The sequence below is a fragment of the Pongo abelii genome, chromosome 4 (assembly GCF_028885655.2).
Source record: "Pongo abelii isolate AG06213 chromosome 4, NHGRI_mPonAbe1-v2.0_pri, whole genome shotgun sequence".
NCBI lineage: Eukaryota > Metazoa > Chordata > Mammalia > Primates > Hominidae > Pongo > Pongo abelii.
Window position 1 is genome coordinate 185,401,296 of NC_071989.2, and position 19,978 is coordinate 185,421,273.

Genomic DNA, 19,978 nt, shown 5'->3' on the forward strand with positions numbered 1-19,978 from the left:
TTAATTAAATTTGGCCGGGTGCGATGGCTCATGCCTGTAATCCCAGCATTTTGGGAGGGCGAGGCGGGTGGATCACCTGAAGTCAGGAGTTCAAGACCAGCCTGGCCAACATGGTGAAACCCGTTTGTACTAAAAATACAAAAATTAGCCGGGTGTGGTGGCAGGCACCTGTAATCCCAGCTACTTGGGAGGCTGAGGCAGGAGAATCACTTGAACCCGAGAGGTGGAGGTTTCAGTAAGCTGAGATCACTCCATTGCACTCCAGCCTGGACAACAAGAGTGAAACTCCATCTCAAAAAATATATATATTAAATCCAGGCCAGGAGCAGTGTCTCATGCCTCTAATCCCAGGACTTTGGAAGGCAGGAGGAGAATCATTTGAAAGTAGGAGGAGGATCACTTGAGCCCAGAAGTTCAAGACCAGCCTAGGCAACACAGTAAAACTCTGTCTCTACAAAAACTACAAAAAATTGCCAAGCATGATGGCTCGGGCCTGTAGTCCCAGCTGCTCAGGAGGCTGAGGCGGGAAGATGGCTTGAGCCTAGTAGGTGGAGGCTGCAGTGAGCTATGATGGCACCACTGCACTCCAGCCTGGGCAACAGACTGAGACCCTGTCTCAAAACTAACAACAAAAAAGTCAAACTTCAGTTCCTCAGTGACACTGGCCACACTTCAAGTGCTCAATAGCCCTGTGTGATCAGTGGCTACTGTATTAGACAACACAGAGAAAACATACATGATCACGGAAAGTTCTCTCAGATGGCACTGGTCTGGAAGAAAGACGGGCTTTTATTTGTGTAAAGACTCTATCTTGGCCAGGAGAGGTGGCTCACGCCTGTAATCCCAGCACTTTGGGAGGCCGAGGCAGGTGGATCACCTGAGGTCAGGAGTTCGAGACCAGCCTGGCCAACATGGTGAAACCCCTGTCTCTACTAAAAATGCAAAAAAATTAGCTGGGTGTGGTGGCACACACCTGTAATCCCAGCTACCTGGGAAGCTGAGGCAGGAGAATTGCTTGAACCCGGGAGGCGGAGGTTGAAGTGAGCCAAGATCGTGCCATTGCACTCCAGCCTGGGCGACAAGAGCGAGACTCCATCAAAAAAAAAAAAAAAGAAAGAAAAGAAAAGACTGTGTCTCAACGGTCTGACTGGGGAAGCAACAGTGCCACCAGCCAAGGTGTAAAGGATGGCAGGCTGGGTACCTTCTGATCCCCCCAACATCTCCTTGAACAGGCAGTTCTGCAACCACATGAAATCTGTGTCCCAAGTCCCTGCTAAAGAGGAAGAGGGGGCCAGGAGCGGTGGCTCACACCTGTAATCCCAGCACTTTGGGAGGCCAAGGTGGGCAGATGACAATGTCAGGAGTTTGAGACCATCCTGACCAACATGGTGAAACCCCGTCTCTACCAAAAATACAAAAATTAGCTGGGTGTGGTGGTGGTTGCGTGTAATCCCAGCTACTCAGGAGGCTGAGGGAGAATCGCTTGAACCTGGGAGGCGAAGGTTGCAGTGAGCCGAGATCGTGCCATTGCACTCCAGCCTGGGAGACAGAGCGAGACTCTGTCTCAAAAAAATAAAAATAAAGAGGAAGGGGGTTTGTGTGTGTCTGTTGTGTATCCAGAAACCTGTGAGCAGGACTCGATGGTTTCTCATCCCATGGACCCACCGCCCAGCTGTAGAAAGACAGAAGCCAGGGCAAGGGGACACTGCCTTTCTGCTCTGGTCTACAGCAGTTGGTGGAAGACAGCCAGATGTGCAAGAAGATCTGGGGACAAGTGTGCAGAAATTATAGAGAAAAATGTATCCACATTGGAAAGTTTCTTTGTACGCTTCTATGGATTGAGCTCCAACCACACGCCAGGCTCTGCCTTTTCACATGCAATCCCATTCAGACACCTCAACAAGCCTACCAGACAGCATGAGTGCCCATCCCTCCCTACAGAGCTGTGGCAATGCAGGTTGAGGGAGGCCGAGCTCCTTAGCCTGCTTCTAAGGTCAGTATTTTCCTGTCCTTTAAACTACTGACTTAGCCATCATGTTTTGTTTTGTTTTGTTTTGGGAACTTCCTGGTAACAGTGTATGAACTCTGGCAGCATAAGTTAGGACTTTTGGTTGAAACTAAAATTAGCTAAGGCAAAAAAAGGAATTTTGGGGTTCAAGTAACAGAAAAGCATAGGCGGTGGTTCTGACTTCAAGCGTCTCTGGATGCTGGGTCTCAAATGGTGTCATTCAAAATCTGTCTTTTTCTTTTTTTTTTTTTTGAGATGGAGTCTCACTCTGTCACCAGGCCGGGGTGCAGTGGCGCGATCTCGGCTCACTGCAACCTCCGCCTCCCCGGTTCAAGCAATTCTCTTGCCTCAGCGTCCTGAGTAGCTGGGATTACAGTTGCGTGCCACCACGCCAGGCTAATTTTTTTTTTTTTTTTTAGTAGAGACGGGGTTTCACCATGTTGGCCAGGATGGTCTTGATCTCTTGACTTCATGATCCACCCGCCTTGGCCTCCCAAAGTGCTGGGATTATAGGCGTGAGCCATGATGCCCGGCCCAAAATCTGTCTTTTTCATACCCTGGCTCTGCTTTTTTTTTTTTTTTGAGACAGAGTCTTACTCTTTTGCCAGGCTGGAGTGCGTGATGCAATCTCAGCTCACTGCAGCCTCTGCCTCCCAGATTCAAACAATTCTCCTGCCTCAGCCTCCCAGGTAGCTGGGGTTACAGGCACACCACTATACCTGGCTAATTTTTTTTGTATTTTTAGTACAGGCAGGGTTTCACCATGTTGGCCAGGCTGGTTTCGAACTCCTGACCTCAGATGATCCATCCACCTCAGCCTCCCAAAGTGCTGGGATTACAGGCGTGAGCCACTGCACCCAGCTCCCATACCCTGGCTCTGCTTTTAATCTTTATTATCTTCATTCTCAGGTAGGTTCTCCCTCTGAGATGTTAAAGATGGCTGCTAGCAGCTCCAGGCTCATTTGTTAGGAATGTGGCAACCTCCATGGAAAGAGAAAGTCTCTAGCTTTATAATTCCAGCAAAAATCCTGGGGCTGCCTCTCACTGGTTTGATGTGGGTTAGGTGTTCTTTTTTTTTTTCTTTTGAGATAGGGTCTGGCTGTGTCGTCCAGGCTAGAGTGCAGTGGTGCAATCTTGGCTCACTGCAACCTCTGCCTTCTAGGCTGAAGCCATCATCCCACCTCAGCCTCCTAGGTAGCTGGGACCACAGGCGTGCACCACCACGCCCAGGTAATTCAGGTGTTCATTTGAACCAATCACTGAAGACAGAGGTGGTGTTCCGATTGGCCAGGTCTAGATCAAATGCCCACTCCACCCTCAGCCAAGGGATAGGGTAGGCTTTATTTCATGTATATTGATGCAGGGTGGGGAGGAGCGATTCCTCAAAGAAACACTGAGGGCCATTTCTAGAAGCAGGGAGAATGAATGGTAAACAGGGTCCATCACAGGCTCTCAAATTATGTTTCACAGCTGTAGCTACCTTGAATTTTCTGGAAGTCAAAGAAGTGGCAGTAGAAATTGAGAGAGATGGAGAGATTTGAGAAATATTTATGTAGCCTGGTGCGGTGGCTGATACCTGTAATCTCAGCACTTTGGGAAGCTGAGGTTGAGGAGATAGCTTGAGCCCAGGAGTTTGAGACCAACCTGGGGAACATAGTGACACCTCACCTCTACAAAAAATTAAAAAATTAGCTGGGTGTGGTGCTGCACGTCTGTATCCCAGCTACTTGGGAGGCTGAGGTGGGCGGATTGCTTAGAGCCTGGGACGTTAAGGCTGCAGTGAGCCATGATCACACCACTGCACTCTAGCCTGAGCAACAGAGTGACATCCCGCCTCAGAAAAGAAAAAAAAGAAAAATATTTAAGTAGTGGAATGAACAGAACTAGGTGGCTAAGTAGGCTGGGAGCATGAGGAAGAGAGAGTTCTTGGTTGCAAGCAACAGAAAATGACTCTAGCTGCTTCAACAAAAGGGAATTTACTTTGTGAGAAGGTCTTCGGGAGTTCACGGCATCAACTAGAAGGAATAGGCTTGGAAATGTGCAGGAATTAAGAGCCACTGGAAGACTAGCAAGCAGGAAGTACAGTGATTTCCCTTGAGCAGACACTGAAGTTGTCCACCTAATATCCATGCCACCCCTCTTCCCTGTTTGCAGAGTCCCAGTTCCGTTGCAGTGGCCACTTTACCTCACATGCCTCTGACCCAGATCCAGGGTTAATAGGTTTAGGCCAGTGATGGGGATCCCCTTATCCTTGCCAAACATGGCTTAGGGATGTCATGTGAGCCAGTTCTAGCTAAGAAAGCATGAGGGGAGGTCTGCTTGAGATTTGAGGGAGGGTTCCTCATTCCTAAGAAGGAGCTAGTGGAAGGGAAGGTGCCTCTTCTTTACTTGAACATAACTGAGTTTAAGTGTGATTCCTGGAGCTGTGACAGCCATCTCGTGACCATGAGGGCAGGCAGCCTGAAGGTCTGCACACTGAAGACAAACAAAAAAGAGAAAGAACTTGGGTTCTTGATGACATTGTTGAACCACTGAAAGCACTGTTCTCGGAGTCCTGCTGCTCCAGACATCTGGTGACATGGGATGATGAATTTGAATTGCCCTACTGCATATGCTTGGTTTTTGGAAGGCATCCTGACTTTAATGCCATGTAGCTGGGATGATTTGGTCAGGGCACAGGTGGTGCAATGCCAGACCTCCAGCTTTTCCTGCCATCCTTGTGTGGCTTGATCAAGATTCAGAGCCCTGGGAGAAAACACTATTGGCTGAGTTTAGGTCCCTCTGGCTATACTATGGTAGGGAGAGGTTGGTCTGGTCCATTAGGCTTCCGTAGTGGAGATGGTCTCTAGAAAGTACTCTTTCAGCAGGGTGTGGTGGCTCACGCCTGTAATTCCAGCACTTTGGGAGGCCGAGGTGGGCAGATCATGACGTCAGGAGTTCGAGACCAGCCTGGCCAACATGGTGAAGCCTGGTCTCTACTAAAGAGACAAAAAATTAGCCGGGCATGGTGGCGCGGGCCTGTAATGGCAGCTACTCGGGAGGCTGAGGCAGGAGAATCACTTGAACCTGGGAGGCGGAGGTTGTAGTGAGCCAAGATCGCACCACTGCAGTCCAGCTTGGGCAACAGCACGAGACTCCATCTGGAATAAATAAATAAATAAATACATAAATAAATAAAAATAATAATAAAGTACCCTTTCACCACCACAGCTGGGGAGGGGTGATCACAAAATGAAACTGGGAGAGGAAGAGGAAGGGAGATGGATGTTGAACATCCAAGTGCCCACTAATGTCCACCTCACGCCTCATCTCACACTCCCTACAAGGCACCCTATGCTCACCACATTCCCCATTTGACATGCTGCATTCAGGCTTCTGTGCAGTTGTATTACTCACTCTTCCTGCAAACCCCTACTTGTGGCGAAGACCTGTTCAAAAGGCCCCTTCCATTTAGAGGAACAGCTGCCTTCTCCCCAAGAGGAAGGAGCCAATGTGGGAGTGGCCTTAGGGCCAGGGTCTATACTCAGGAGCAATCAAGAACTGACAGAGCCAGGCATGGTGGCATGCACCCATAATCCCAGCTGCTCAGGAGGATGAGGTGAGAGGATCACTTGCGCCCGGGAGTTCCAGGCTAGCCTGGGCAACTTAGTGAGACCATGTCTCTTTAAAACAACAAAAAAAGGTGACAAAGGTGCTTTCGCTTTAATGACTCGTCAATATACCTAATAGTTTCACTTTCATCATGGAGTTAACAGTTGTCACATCAATGACTTTGAAACCAGTTACCTTTGAAACCAGTGGTTAGAAAGGTGCCCCTCCTCTCCTGCCCTCCTCTTTCTGCGTTTCTGTTCCAAGAAGTCTTCCACAGCCTGCCTCTCTTCCAGCAGAATTAATAAATTGCTACATTCAGTCTTCATTTCCCATAAATTACTTTGTATAACTTAGGACTCTAACTGAAAGTGACAGAAGTCCACTCAAATTGGTTTTATTGGCTCATATAACTGAGAAGTCTTTTTTTTTTTTGAGATACAGTCTCAGTCTGCTTCCCAGACTGGAGTGCAGTGGCACAGTCATGGCTCACAGCATTCTGGACCTCTGGGCTCAAGCAATCCTCCTGCCTCAGCCTCACAAGTAGCCGGAACTACAGGCACGCGCCACCATGCCTGGCTAATGTTAAATTTTTTTGGAGAGATGGGATCTCACTATGTTGCCTACATCAGTCTTGAACTCCTGGGCTCAAGTGATCCTCAAGTGATCCCCAGCCTCCCAGAGTGTTGGGATTACAGGCATGAGCCACTGTGCCTGCCATAACTCACCAAGTCTTAAGGATACTTCTAGTTTTAGGATCTAGGCTCTCAAAGTCATGAGAAATCAGTCCATCAGTACTAGTTCTCAAATGTCGTGTAACAAATCGCCCCAACTTGTGGCTTAAAGCAACAACATTTAATGATGATTTATCACAGTTTCTGATGGTCAGTTTTGCCTTGAGGTCTTTCACAAGATCGCAAGCCAAATGTCAGTCAGGGCTGCAGTATCCACTTCCAAGGCAGCTCATTCATGTGGCTGTCCAATTGGCACTGGCTGTCAGCAGGGTGCTTTCCTTTCTCCCTACATGGGCTTCTCTGCAGGGCTGCATGTGTGTCCTCACAACACAGTGGCTGGCTTCCTCCAGAGTGAGTGACCTAAGAGACTGAGGCAGAAACTGCAATGTCTTTTATGACCTGGGCTTGGAAGTCCAACACCCTCACTTCTGCCATATTTTTTTTTTTTTTTTTTTTTTTTGAGACAGTCTCTGTCGCCCAGGCTGGAGTGCAATGGCACAATCTCTGCTCACTACAACCTCCACCTCCCGGGTTCAAGCGATTCTCCTGCATCAGCCTCACGGGTAGCTGGGATTACATGCACACGCCACTACGCCCGGCTAATTTTTGTATTTTTCATAGAGACGGGGTTTGGCCAACACGTTGGCCAGGCCGGTCTTGAACTCCTGACCTCGATTGATCTGCCTGCCTTGGCATCCCAAAGTGCTGAGATTACAGGTGTGAGCCGCTGCACCCAGCCACTTCTGTCATATTCTGATGGACACACAGAACAGCCCTAACTCAATGTGGGAAGACACTATACAAGGGCATGAATCCTGGGTGGTGAGGATCAATGGGGGCTGTCTTTGAGGCTGTCTACCACAGCATCTCTCCCTCCCTCCTGCCCTGTTTGCTTTGCTTTTCCTATGTGTAGGCTTCATTCTCAAACAGGCCCTCCCTAGACAGTGACAAAGGTGATCATCAACATGTTCAGACCCACATGCTCTGTGCTTAGTAACCCCAGTGCAACTTTTTTGCTTTCCCAAAAGTTCTGGCAAAAGTCCCAAGCTAGCACTTTAATTGGCCTAAATTGTGTATATGCGTATCTCTGAACCAATCATTGTGGATTAGAGATGTCATGCTCTGATTGGCCAGACCTAGGCCACACCCCTAGCCCTAGTTCTGAGGGTAGAGTTGGCAGCACTAGAACCAAGGAAGAAGTAAGAGAGGAGTCGTTGCTAAAGGAAAAATCAGTGTCATTACTGAACCAGGACAGATGCTGGGCAGCACATGTGCACCCCATCTTCTTCTCATGTTCCAGCTGCGCATCTTAGTGCCCCTTGGTTTAGCACTTTTCTCATTAAATCATTTGCTTTCTTGCGTCACTTCCTGTGGTTGGTAGAATGCTAAGATGGCCCCAAGATCTCTACCCCTGGTGTTTGCACACCTCCCAGTTATTCTGTCAAACATGAATGTAGATGCTTCTGTGAAAGAATTTTGCACATGTAATTTAAGTCCCAAATTGTTTGACCTTAAAATAAGGAGAATGGCAGGGCCAGGCGCAGTGGCTCACACCTGTAATCCCAGCACTTTGGGAGGCCAAGGCGGGTGGATCACCAGGTCAGGAGATCGAGACCATCCTGGCTAACACGGTGAAACTCCATCTCTACTAAAAATACAAAAAATTAGCTGGGCGTGGTGGTGGGTGCCTGTATTCCCAGCTACTCGGGAGGCTGAGGCAGGAGAATGGCGTGAACCCGGGAGGCATAGATTGCAGTGAGCCAAGATCGTGCCACTGCACTCCAGCCTGGGTGCCAGAGCCAGACTCCATCTCAAAAAAAAAAAAAAAAAAAAAAAAAGGAGAATGGCTTTGGTGGGCCTGACCTAATCAGGTGAGTTCTTAAAAGGAGACACATGGCCCGCCGCTGTGGCTCAGGCCTGTAATCCCAGCACTTTGGGAGGCCAAGGTGGGTGGATAACAGTCAGGAGATCCAGACCATCCTGGCTAACACGGTGAAACTCCAACTCTACTAAAAATACAAAAAATCAGCTGGGCGTGGTGGCGGGTGCCTGTAGTCCCAGCTATCTGGGAGGCTGAGGGGCTGAGGCAGGAGAATCATTTGAACCCGGGAGGCGGAGGTTGCAGTGAGCTGAGATCGCCCCATTGCACTCCAGCCTGGGTGACAGAGCAAAACTCCATCTCAAAAAAAAAAAAAAAAAAAAAAAGGATACAGATGACCAGAAATACAGGTGGCCTCTAAGAGCCGAGGATAGCCCCTGGCTGACAGCCTGCAAGGAAGTAGGGACTCCATTCCTACAACCATAAGGAACTGAATTCTGCAGACAACCTGAATGAGCTTGGAAGTGAATCTTCCCCCAGAGCCTCCAGAGAACTCAGCCTTGATCTCAGCTTTGTGATATCCGGAGCAGAAAATCCAGTCATGCAGCATGGGATTTTTTAACTACAGAGTTGTGAACTAATAAGTGGGTATTGACCGGGTGCAGTGGCTCACGCCGGTAATCCCAGCACTTTGGGAGGTCGAGATGAGTGGATCACTTGAGGACAAGGGTTTGAGACCAGCCTGGACAACATGATGACACCCTGTCTCTACTAAAAATACAAAAATTAGCTGGGCATGGTGGTGGTTGCCTATAATCCCAGCTACTCGGGAGACTGAGGCAGGAGAATCTCTTGACCTGGGAGGCAGAAGTTGCAGTGAGCTGAGATCATGCCGTTTCACTCCAGCTGAGCAACAAGAGCGAAACTCTGTCTCAAAAAAAAGAAAATTAAGGCCGGGCGTGGTGGCTCACGCCTGTAATCCCAGCACTTTGGGAGGCCGAGGTGGGCGGATCGCGAGGTCAGGAGATCGAGACCATCCTGGCTAACATGGTGAAATCCCGTCTCTACTAAAAATACAAAAAATCAGCTGGGCGTGGTGGTGGGCTCCTGTAGTCCCAGCTACTCGGGAGGCTGAGGCAGGAGAATGGCGTGAACCCGGGAGGCGGAGCTTGCAGTGAGCGGAGATTGCGCCACTGCACTCCAGCCTGGGCGACAGAGCGAGACTCGATCTCAAAAAAAGAAAAAAGAAAATTAAAAGTGGGTATTGTTGTAAGCTGCTGAGTTTATGGTAGTTTGTTACATGACAATAGAAAATGAACACACTTCACAGTGGACTCCAAGAGCCCCATGAAAGGGAGATTCTCTTTGATCTCCTTAACCTCCTGATCTCCACAGGACCCAGAGCACAAGAACGTCCCTTCTTCTGCTTCTAGTCCCGCTATCTAGAAAAGAGAGGAGGAGCCCAGCTCTTCATTCCACCCCCACCCACAAACTCCCAACTTTCCGGCCCTCAAGGGGTGACCAAGGAAGTCGCTCCACTTGGCTTTCCACAAACAGCCTGTGCCCCACCAGGCTCAGGAGGGCAGCTTGACCAATCTCTATTTCCAAGACCTTCTAGTCCCGCTATCTAGAAAAGAGAGGAGGAGCCCAGCTCTTCATTCCACCCCCACCCACAAACTCCCAACTTTCCGGCCCTCAAGGGGTGACCAAGGAAGTCGCTCCACTTGGCTTTCCACAAACAGCCTGTGCCCCACCAGGCTCAGGAGGGCAGCTTGACCAATCTCTATTTCCAAGACCTTTGGCCAGTCCTATTGATCTGGACTCCTGGATAGGCAGTTGGACCAACGGACGGACGCCATGAGGGCTCTGCTGCTCCTGGGGTTCCTGCTGGTGAGCTTGGAGTCAACAGTTTCGGTGAGTGCTGTGGGAACCAGGATTGTCCCAGGATTGTTCTGGGGGGTCGCTATCACAGCCATAAGCCATGGCCTTTGCTTATGACCTGTGGGTCCAGGTGACTAGGAGGCCTGTGTGGAAAGGTGAGGCCAGTCCCGAAGGCCCAGGCAGAGGAGACAGACAACCAGACTGGGTGGATACAAGGGCACAGCCTGCATTTCTGGGGGAGATGGGCCTTAAGAAGACAATGGGAGGAGGTAGAAAGGGTTTGGGTCTTGGGAAGAAATCTCTGCATTTCTGGGCTGTGAGAGGAAGCTGCAGACTAGCAACAGATCGGTGGCAGGCTACGACTTCTAGTCAGTTCCCTGCCTTCTTCTCTCCCTTGTAGATTCCACCTTGGAAAGCCCCCAAGGAGCATAAGCACAAAGCTGAAGAGCACACAGTCGGTAAGTGGCCTGGCTCCTCCTCCCGAGAACCCTTGGGTGGGGATGTGTATGGTGCAGTGTGTCCAGTCTCAGGGCAGTGTAGTCTAGTGCCTACCTGGTGCTAGGTCTTATGCCCATGGGCACCAGAGTGATCGTGAGCTGTGTGATCCTTGAGGGCAGGGCATGGGCTGTGTCTAAGTGCCCACGAGCCTGGCTCGGAGCAGGTGCTTGAGATATGTGCTGCTGGCGCCATCACACCTGGGCTCCTGCCAGCTTTCCTCAGTTTCCCCAGCTTCTCCCCTTCTTTTCCTTTCCCCAGTATGTCTTGTGGGCATCATTCATGCCACACAGAGGCCAGGGCCTTCAATGGGCAAGGAAGGATCAAGAGCTGGTCTCTGGCATCTGAATGCCTCTGAATCCCAGCTTTATCACTTATGAGCTGGGTGACTCTGGGCAAGTGATTTGAGTTCTCCAAGCTTCAATTTCCCTTCTGTGAAACCAGGTTGATAATAGTAAACCTCTTAGGGTTGTTGAGAAGGGAAACCCATGTGAGGTATTCAGCCCATCACCTGGTACATGGAAATGCTTTACAAATATTAGCTTTTATTATTAAACTACCTTTTAGATGAGGGGTACCTGCCATTTCCCCCTTCCTCAAGCTCTGCCATAGCTCCCCATTGCTTTCATTCTTCCAGACACTAAATTACCTAGATGCCAGGCACCGTGGCTCATGCCTGTAATCCCAGCACTTTGGGAGGCCAAGGCCGGTGGATCATGAGGTCAGGAGTTCGAGACCAGCCTGGCCAACATGGTGAAATGCTGTCTCTACTAAAAGTACAAAAATTAGCCAGGCATGGTGGCATGCGCCTGTAGTCCCAGCGACTCGGGAGGCTGAAGCAGAAGAATTGCTTGAACCTGGGAGGTGAAGGTTGCAGTGAACGAAGATCACACCATTGCACTCCAGCTTGGGCAACAGAGCAAGACTCTGTCTCAAAAAAAAAAAAAAATTTACCTAGAGCGTGGCACATAGCAGGGCCTGTGAACCAGATGGACCCTACCCTGGTGGGCCTGACTTAGTGGGGTTGAGTCCCTAAGCATGGCGTTGAGGCCCAGCACATTCCAATCCTGGACTCCTTCAGCCTCCTCTCTTCACCCTTCTTCACCCAAAAGTTTCTCCTCTCTCTTGCCTTACCCAACCTCGGTGCCCTATCCCTGCCTAATCCCCTGCCTAAGGTCCCCTCCTCTCTGTCCGTCCATCCCATTTGCATCTTTTTTTTTTTTTTTTTTGAGATGGAGTCTTGCTCTGTCCCCTAGGCTGGAGTGCAATGGCGCGATCTTGGCTCATTGCAACCTCCGCCTCCTGGGTTCAAGCGATTCTCTGCCTCAGCCTCCTGAGTTGCTGGGATTATAGGCACACACCTTCATGCTCAGCTAATTTTTGTATTTTTTAGTAGAGACGGGGTTTCACCATGTTGGCCAGGCTGGTCTCAAACTCCTGACCTCAGGTGATCTGCCCACCTTAGCCTCCCAAAGTGCTGGGATTACAGGCATGAGCCACCGCGCCTGGCCCCCATTTGCATCTTAAAGGTCCATCTCAGATCCATTTCCATTTACTGTCCTGGTTCTTTGGTCCTTGGCAAGTGCACTTTGCCTTTAACAAAATAGTGGCAAAAGCTTATTGAGCAGGTACTTTGTGCCAGACGCTGCTCAGCATTTCACGGCATTATCTCATGAAGCCCCACGACAATTCCTCTGAAGAAGACACAGGCAATTCTCATTATTCGTGGTGGTTATGTTCTATAAAATCACAGCGAACATTGAACTAGCAAACAGTATTAGGGTCCTGTGAGCCTCTGGTCACAACATTTTCATCAACCAACAGTATATAATCTTGTTTTATGTGTGATTCTGTTTAAAGACGTTTTATTTAATATATGTGTTGCTGATTCATCAATGCTAAGCTGATGGCACTATAGCTCACACCTGAATCAAGTGTATCTAACACACACTTTCTTCCTAAGGTAGCCTTCTTGTGCTTAGGAACTACACAGCTCTTTAGCAGTAGGCTCAGAGGCCATTTCCAAAAGCAAAATCCCCAGCAAAAGCACAAAGTGTGAAAAACGTTGCACTAAGTAGACTGAAAAGGACACTCGTTCAATAGGAGAGCTGAAACAAGCAGCCGCAGCGTGACGCCTTGTTGAACCTTAACTGGGAATGTGCAAATTTTTCACTGCTCTGCGCATGCCCACAAATGGCCATGAAAACATTTCAAGTATTGACTTGGGAGTTACAAATAAAATTTAGCAAGTAGGCACATTCTCAAATACAGAACCAGAGAATAATGAGGATCAACTGTACTGTTATTACTGCCATTTACAGATAAGGAAACCAAGGCTCAGATCAGAGTGGTTAACAGTGACTTCAACATTCAAAAAGTATTATTAAGTACCTACTTTGTGGCAAGTGCTCTTCCTGGCCTTGGGACTGAAGACTTACCCAAGGTCACACTGCTAGCAGGTGGTGGAGTCAGGAGTCTACTCCAGCTATCTGACTTCTGAACCCAACTTTTTTTTTTCTTTAAGATGGAGTCTCGCTCTGTCGCCCAGGCTGGAGTGCAGTGGCGCGATCTCGGCTCACTGCAAGCTCCGCCTCCCGGGTTCACACCATTCTCCTGCCTCGGCCTCCCGTGTAGCTGGGACTACAGGCACCTGCCACCACGCCCAGCTAATTTTTTTGTATTTTTAGTAGAGACGGGGTTTCACTGTATTAGCCAGGATGGTCTTGATCTCCTGACCTCGTGATCCGCCCGCCTCAGCCTCCCAAAGTGCTGGGTTTATAGGCTTGAGCCACCGCGCCCGGCCCTGAACCCAACTTTTAAAGCGGAAAGTGTTTTCAATGCACAGCGACCTTTTTGAGGGTCTGTCCTTTTCCTGACCAGACACTGAGGGACAGTGCCTGTGCAGTTGAGTACAGGGGAAGTCCTCAGAGAGTGTGTTGTCCCTGCAGTTCTCACTGTCACCGGGGAGCCCTGCCACTTCCCCTTCCAGTACCACCGGCAGCTGTACCACAAATGTACCCACAAGGGCCGGCCAGGCCCTCAGCCCTGGTAAGACTACGCAGAGGAGTTGGAGCAGGGGCCTGGGAGACATGGACCCTGCCTGTCCTTCTGTCCAAGGAACTCTGCTTGGAGAGAGGGGACTGTGATAGGGGAGGGTGGGCCAGGCCCCTGGGTAGAGCAGGGAAGCCTTGTCTCTTTCTACAGGTGTGCTACCACCCCCAACTTTGATCAGGACCAGCGATGGGGATACTGTTTGGAGCCCAAAAAAGTGAAAGGTGCTACACATAGCCTCTGGGGTGGCCTGGGGCTCTCTCCTCCCGCCTCATTACTCTCCTGGTATCACCAGACCCCACACACCTGGGATTCTGGGCCTAGCCCCTTCTCTCCCTCCACAATACCCTTTGGAAGTCCAGAGGGAGAGTTCTGGCAAGGAGTGGTCCCATTTTTCAGGTGGGTAAACTAAGCCTTGGAAACTTGGAGTAGCAAGGTCACAAGGCAAGTAGGTTCAAGTAGGGCCTTGACCCCCAGCTGTCTGACTCAGCTCCCCGCTCTTCCTTCTACCGTGTGCATCTCTCAGACCACTGCAGCAAACACAGCCCCTGCCAGAAAGGAGGGACCTGTGTGAACACGCCGAGTGGCCCCCACTGTCTCTGTCCACAGCACCTCACTGGAAACCACTGCCAGAAAGGTGAGGAGATGCCGAGGACCCGGGCGGGGTGCTGGGGGACAGGGGCAACCCTGGGCCTACAGAAGAGGTCGCTGGATACTCGGAGACTTGGCATGCTCCTAGACTCTCCTGAGACCAATGTCCCTCTTTGTCCCCAGAGAAGTGCTTTGAGCCTCAGCTTCTCCGGTTTTTCCACGAGAATGAGATATGGTATAGATCTGAGCAAGCAGCTGTGGCAAGATGCCAGTGCAAGGGTCCTGATGCCCACTGCCAGCGGCTGGCCAGCCAGGGTGAGCAGATGGTTGGGAACGAGCCAGGGAGGAGCGTCAGGAACACAGGCTGGCAGGAGGCTGGGTGGTGTGCTGGGAAGGAGAGCTCTCTGGGCGGGTCTTTAGGCCCAGGGGTGGCTCACTGCGTTCCCTCCCCAAGCCTGCCGCACCAACCCGTGCCTCCATGGGGGTCGCTGCCTAGAGGTGGAGGGCCACCCCCTGTGCCACTGCCCGGTGGGCTACACTGGACCCTTCTGCGACGTGGGTGAGTGAGGGTCTGGGGCAAGCAGAAGGCCAGCCCCCAGGTGGGACGGGCTTGCCGGGAAGGAGGAGGGAGAGTGCGGAAAGCGGATGAGAGGGAGGCAGGAGCGTCCAGCCCTGGCTGCCCAGGGAGCCCCCTTTCTCCTCAGACACCAAGGCGAGCTGCTATGATGGCCGCGGGCTCAGCTACCGCGGCCTGGCCAGGACCACGCTCTCGGGTGCGCCCTGTCAGCCGTGGGCCTCGGAGGCCACCTACCGGAACGTGACTGCCGAGCAAGTGCGGAACTGGGGACTGGGCGGCCACGCCTTCTGCCGGTGAGCCGCGTGGGGCTGGGTGACCCCTCCGCCCCAGGGCTCCGGGCTCCCCGCGTTCTAACTGCGCCCCCTCGTGTGGCTACAGGAACCCGGACAACGACATCCGCCCGTGGTGCTTCGTGCTGAACGGCGACCGGCTGAGCTGGGAGTACTGCGACCTGGCACAGTGCCAGACCCCAACCCAGGCGGCGCCTCCGACCCCGGTGTCCCCTAGGCTTCATGTCCTACTCACGCCCCCGCAGCCGGCAGCGCCGAAGCCTCAGCCCACGACCCGGACCCCGCCTCAGTCCCAGACCCCGGGAGGTTAGGAAGTGGGGGAGAAGGAGGAGCCGAGAGGGCGCCGGGCGAGCTAGATTCCGGCCAGCCGGCCGCGGGCTCCCGGTCCTCAGCCCCTGCTCCTCCACAGCCTTGCCGGCGAAGCGGGAGCAGCCGCCTTCCCTGACCAGGAACGGCCCACTGAGCTGCGGGCAGCGGCTCCGCAAGAGTCTGTCTTCGATGACCCGCGTCGTTGGCGGGCTGGTGGCGCTGCGCGGTGCGCACCCCTACATCGCCGCGCTGTACTGGGGCCACAGTTTCTGCGCCGGCAGCCTCATCGCCCCCTGCTGGGTGCTGACGGCCGCTCACTGCCTGCAGGACCGGCGAGTACCCGCCCGCCCAGAGCCGCCCCAGGGGCCGCGGCTCCTCCGTCTCCCAGCGCGGCTTCCACGCTGCACCCGAACCCGTGCCCTACCTTCTCCCGCCCCACCCTTCTTTCCACGCCCCTCCGGAGCTCCCGGGGAGGAAGCTGGAACACGGGATGGGGTTCGGGAGCAGGGGGCTTCCCCAGAACGCTTGTGGCCAGGTCTGAGAGCGCTGCCTCTCCCCTACCCCCACCCCCCGCAGGCCCGCACCCGAGGATCTGACGGTGGTGCTCGGCCAGGAACGCCATAACCACAGCTGTGAGCAGTGCCAGACGTTGGCCGTGCGCTCCTACCGCTTGCACGAGGCCTTCTCGCCCGTCAGCTACCAGCACGACCTGGGTGCGTGAGGGCGCCCCGCGGGGACGGGAAGAGAGCTTGGGGCCCCGGCGTCCCCGCCTCACGCTCCTCTCCGCCCGGGTTAGCTCTGTTGCGCCTTCAGGAGGATGCGGACGGCAGCTGCGCGCTCCTGTCGCCTTACGTTCAGCCGGTGTGCCTGCCAAGCGGCGCCGCGCGACCCTCTGAGACCGCGCTCTGCCAGGTGGCCGGCTGGGGCCACCAGTTCGAGGGTAGGCACAACTGCTAGGGGCAGGGGTAGGGGAGGAGACCTTTGATCACTGGGTTAGGCGGGAGAAGCCCGCGACTTTGGTATCGTTCCGGGTGCCTACAGAATGGGTGGCGCTGACCTGATGGGTTGTGAGAATGCGTAGGTGAATCCCAGGTAGAATCCCAGGGCCTGGGATTCACTGCTGGGATCCCCAAATCTCCTGGCGATACAGGGAGAATCGAACTTGCTTTTGGTTCCCTCTGGGCGCCGGGCTGCAAAGGCCAACTAGGACTCTGGCCCCGCGCTCCGGGCTAGTGTGGAAGCCAGGTTCTGCGACTCCGGATGGGTGGTGGGGGTGGGGTTTCTGTTTCTGCTCCGCCCATTGAAATCCTGGCTTTTCTCTGGACCTCAGCTTCCTTGCCTATGAAATTGAGTTAATGGCACCTCCTCCCCTTCGGGCTTGGTGCGAGAGAGGAAGGGCATGAGTGGGTTTACAAGCGCCTGGCGCAGCTTTGTCCATCGTCCGGGCGGCGAGCGTTGTCAGATGGGATGTGAAGAAGGCGCTCTGTGTTCGCAGGGGCGGAGGAATATGCCAGCTTCCTGCAGGAGGCGCAGGTACCCTTCCTCCCCCTGGAGCGCTGCTCAGCCCCGGACGTGCACGGAGCCTCCATCCTCCCCGGCATGCTCTGCGCAGGGTTCCTTGAGGGCGGCACCGATGCGTGCCAGGTGAGTTCTTAGCCCGGTTGGCGCCCTTCCCCGAGGCCGTCAGGCACAAATCCCAGGTCCACAGCGCTGAGCTGCGTGTTTCCGACCCAGGGTGATTCCGGAGGCCCGCTGGTATGTGAGGACCAAGCCGCAGAGCGCCGGCTCACCCTGCAAGGCATCATCAGCTGGGGATCGGGCTGTGGTGACCGCAACAAGCCAGGCGTCTACACCGATGTGGCCTACTACCTGGCCTGGATCCGGGAGCACACCGTTTCCTGATTGCTCCGGGACTCATCTTTCCCTCCTTGGTGATTCCGCAGTGAGAGAGTGGCTGGGGCATGGAAGGCAAGATTGTGTCCCATTCCCCCAGTGCGGCCAGCTCCGCGCCACGATGGCGCAGGAACTCAATAAAGTGCTTTGGAAATGCTGAGAAGGAAAGCTCTTTTCTTCATGAGTCCCGCCGGGAAATGCCAAGACAGAAAAGCGATTCACAGCTTCTCCACAGCTCTCAGAGAACAAGGTCTATGAGATCTTAACGTGCAAAATCTAGATGCCAGCCCAGCTAATGTTTACTGAGCCTAGGATACTGTATACCAAGCCCTGTGCAAGGAGAAGCTGCATGTTACTCCTTATGAGAAACTCACTAACATTTTGTTTACAGAGCAATAAGTTCTCAGACCATACATTAAGATCACTTGGGGAGCGTTTTGAGCCAATCTATGCCCAAGTTCCACCTCAGACCAATTAAATCAGTATGTCTAGGGATGCGGCATAGGTAGTGGTATATTTTTAAAACTCCCCAGATAATTCCATATACAGCCAAGGTTGAGAATCGTGGTTAGAAATACTTAGCATTGGCCGGGCGCGGTGGCTCACGCCTGTAATCCTAGCACTTTAAGAGGCCAAGGCAGGTGCTCAGGAGTTCGAGACCAGCCTGGGCAACACGATGAAACCCTGTCTCTACTAAAATACAAAAAATTAGCCGGGCACGGCGGCGTGCGCCTGTAGTCCCAGCTACTCAGGAGGCTGAGGCAGGAGAATCACTTGAACCGGAAGGAAGGAAGGAAGGAACAGAGGGAGGGAAAGAGAGAGACAGAAAGAAAAGAAAAAAGAAAATAAAAGAGGAAAAAAGAAAATAAAAGAGAAAAAAAGAGTTAGCATTGACTGTGGCGTGGACCCGAAGGACTGGGTGACATATCGTTGTCCCCACCCCAACACGCACTAGTGTAGTGGGTCTGAGAGTCCCTTGGCTAGCAGTACCATCACCAGGGAACTTGTTACACATAACAAATTCTCGGGCTACACTTTATACTGCTGAACAGAAAGTCTGGGGTGGGGCCCAGCAATCTGTTTAACAGCCTTGCGGGGGATTCTGATGTTCTCTCATGCTTAAGAACCACAATCTGGGGGTTGAATGGTTGGTTCCCATACAAGTGGAGGTCTGGCTGTCCAGACACGACATCCTTTTTTCACAAAACCAGCTTTTTAAAATTAAAAAAAGATTGGCCAGATGCGGTGGTTCACGCCTGTAATCTCATCACTTTGAGAGGCTGAGGCGGGAGGATTGTTTGAGCTCAAGACTTCCTGACCCGCCTGGGCAACATAGTGAGACCTCATCTCAAAAAAAATTTTTTTTAATTAAAATTTGTTTTTTCTTTTTTAGAGACGGGACCTCGCTCTGTGGCTCAGGCTGGCGTGCAGCGACACGATCCTATAATAGTTTACTATAATCTCGCTACTGAGTTCAAGCGATCCGCCCGCCTCGGCCTCCCAAAGCGCTGGGATTACAGGAGTGAGCCACTGCGCTCTGCCAAACCCATCCTACAGGATAACCTTAGAACTGCCCAGGCACTAAACGCCCACGCCCCACGTGCCCCAGCCTGGGTGGTCGCTCTGGGACGGCGCCTTGTGTGACGCCACAGCCCCGCCCAGCATGCGTCACAGCGCCGCAGGCCTTCCTCGCGTGGCGCCCTTATATTGCCCCGAGAGGCGCGAGGCGGCTGGGCTCACTCGGAGCGCGATGGGCGACTGGAAGGTCTACATCAGTGCGGTGCTGCGGGACCAGCGCATTGACGACGTGGCCATCGTGGGCCATGCGGACAACAGCTGCGTGTGGGCTTCGCGGCCCGGGGGCCTGCTGGCGGCCATCTCGCCGCAGGAGGTGGGCGTGCTCACGGGGCCGGACAGGCGCACCTTCCTGCAGGCGGGCCTGACCGTGGGGGGCCGCCGCTGCTGCGTCATCCGCGACCACCTGCTGGCCGAGGGCGACGGCGTGCTGGACGCACGCACCAAGGGGCTGGACGCGCGCGCCGTGTGCGTGGGCCGTGCGCCGCGCGCGCTCCTGGTGCTCATGGGCCGACGCGGCGTCCATGGGGGCATCCTCAACAGGAAGGTGCACGAACTGATACGCGGGCTGCTCATGCAGGGCGCCTAGCCGGGCAGCCAGGCCGCCCACTGGTAGCGCGGGCCAAATAAACTGTGACCTGGGCGCGGCTGGCTCCTCCTCCACTTGCGCGGTGGGGGGAGTTGTAAATAAGGAAACTGGTCTTTGCAAGACGGTTACCTGGTGGAGCCGGGATTTTGAGTCTAGAGGCTGCCAGGCTCCTGTGCCCTGCACCCTGCTCTCCCATGGACGCCTTGCAGAGGCTCCTGGCCTGACTGCTGCTGCGTGGCGCCTTCCCAGGGTCCTAGGGACTCCGCGGCTGAGGAAGAGTCCAAGGGTGGGGGCTTCTCAAAGTCTGTTTCAGCCTTAGCGTTCTTTCTCACAGATATTCCCACACATTAGGCAGGACAAGTAAAGGGAGCCCCCTCCCCATCCCGCGAACACCTCTCCCCATCAGGGTGTCAGGCTGGAGGCCAGTTTGCTCCTCCCCCCTCCATTCATACCTCAAGCACTAGCAAGGTGTGATTGGGTGACAGGATGGGCTTGGTGGCTTGTAAAGCAGTTCTGGGGCTCACAGGCCTCTGCATCTCTGCCCACATTCCTCCAAGGGGGGCCCACTGAGAGGGCAC

General features: G+C 53.2%; 2 protein-coding genes across 2 annotated transcripts; both read left to right on the plus strand.

Annotated features, from left to right (window-relative positions):
* The first annotated feature begins 10,006 nt into the window (after positions 1-10,006).
* On the plus strand, positions 10,007-17,396 carry F12 (coagulation factor XII). The gene is made up of 14 exons (XM_002816275.5): positions 10,007-10,063; positions 10,431-10,488; positions 13,474-13,573; positions 13,730-13,800; positions 14,103-14,213; positions 14,351-14,482; positions 14,622-14,726; positions 14,872-15,037; positions 15,123-15,340; positions 15,444-15,675; positions 15,920-16,056; positions 16,140-16,283; positions 16,839-16,987; positions 17,078-17,396. The coding sequence occupies exons 1-14, from the start codon at positions 10,007-10,009 to the stop codon at positions 17,243-17,245; spliced, it is 1,848 nt and encodes a 615-aa protein (XP_002816321.2). The 3' UTR covers positions 17,246-17,396.
* Positions 17,397-18,794: 1,398 nt separating this feature from the next.
* On the plus strand, positions 18,795-19,454 carry PFN3 (profilin 3). Its single transcript, XM_002816272.2, has one exon. The coding sequence runs from the start codon at positions 18,900-18,902 to the stop codon at positions 19,398-19,400; it is 501 nt and encodes a 166-aa protein (XP_002816318.2). The 5' UTR covers positions 18,795-18,899; the 3' UTR covers positions 19,401-19,454.
* Positions 19,455-19,978: the final 524 nt, after the last annotated feature.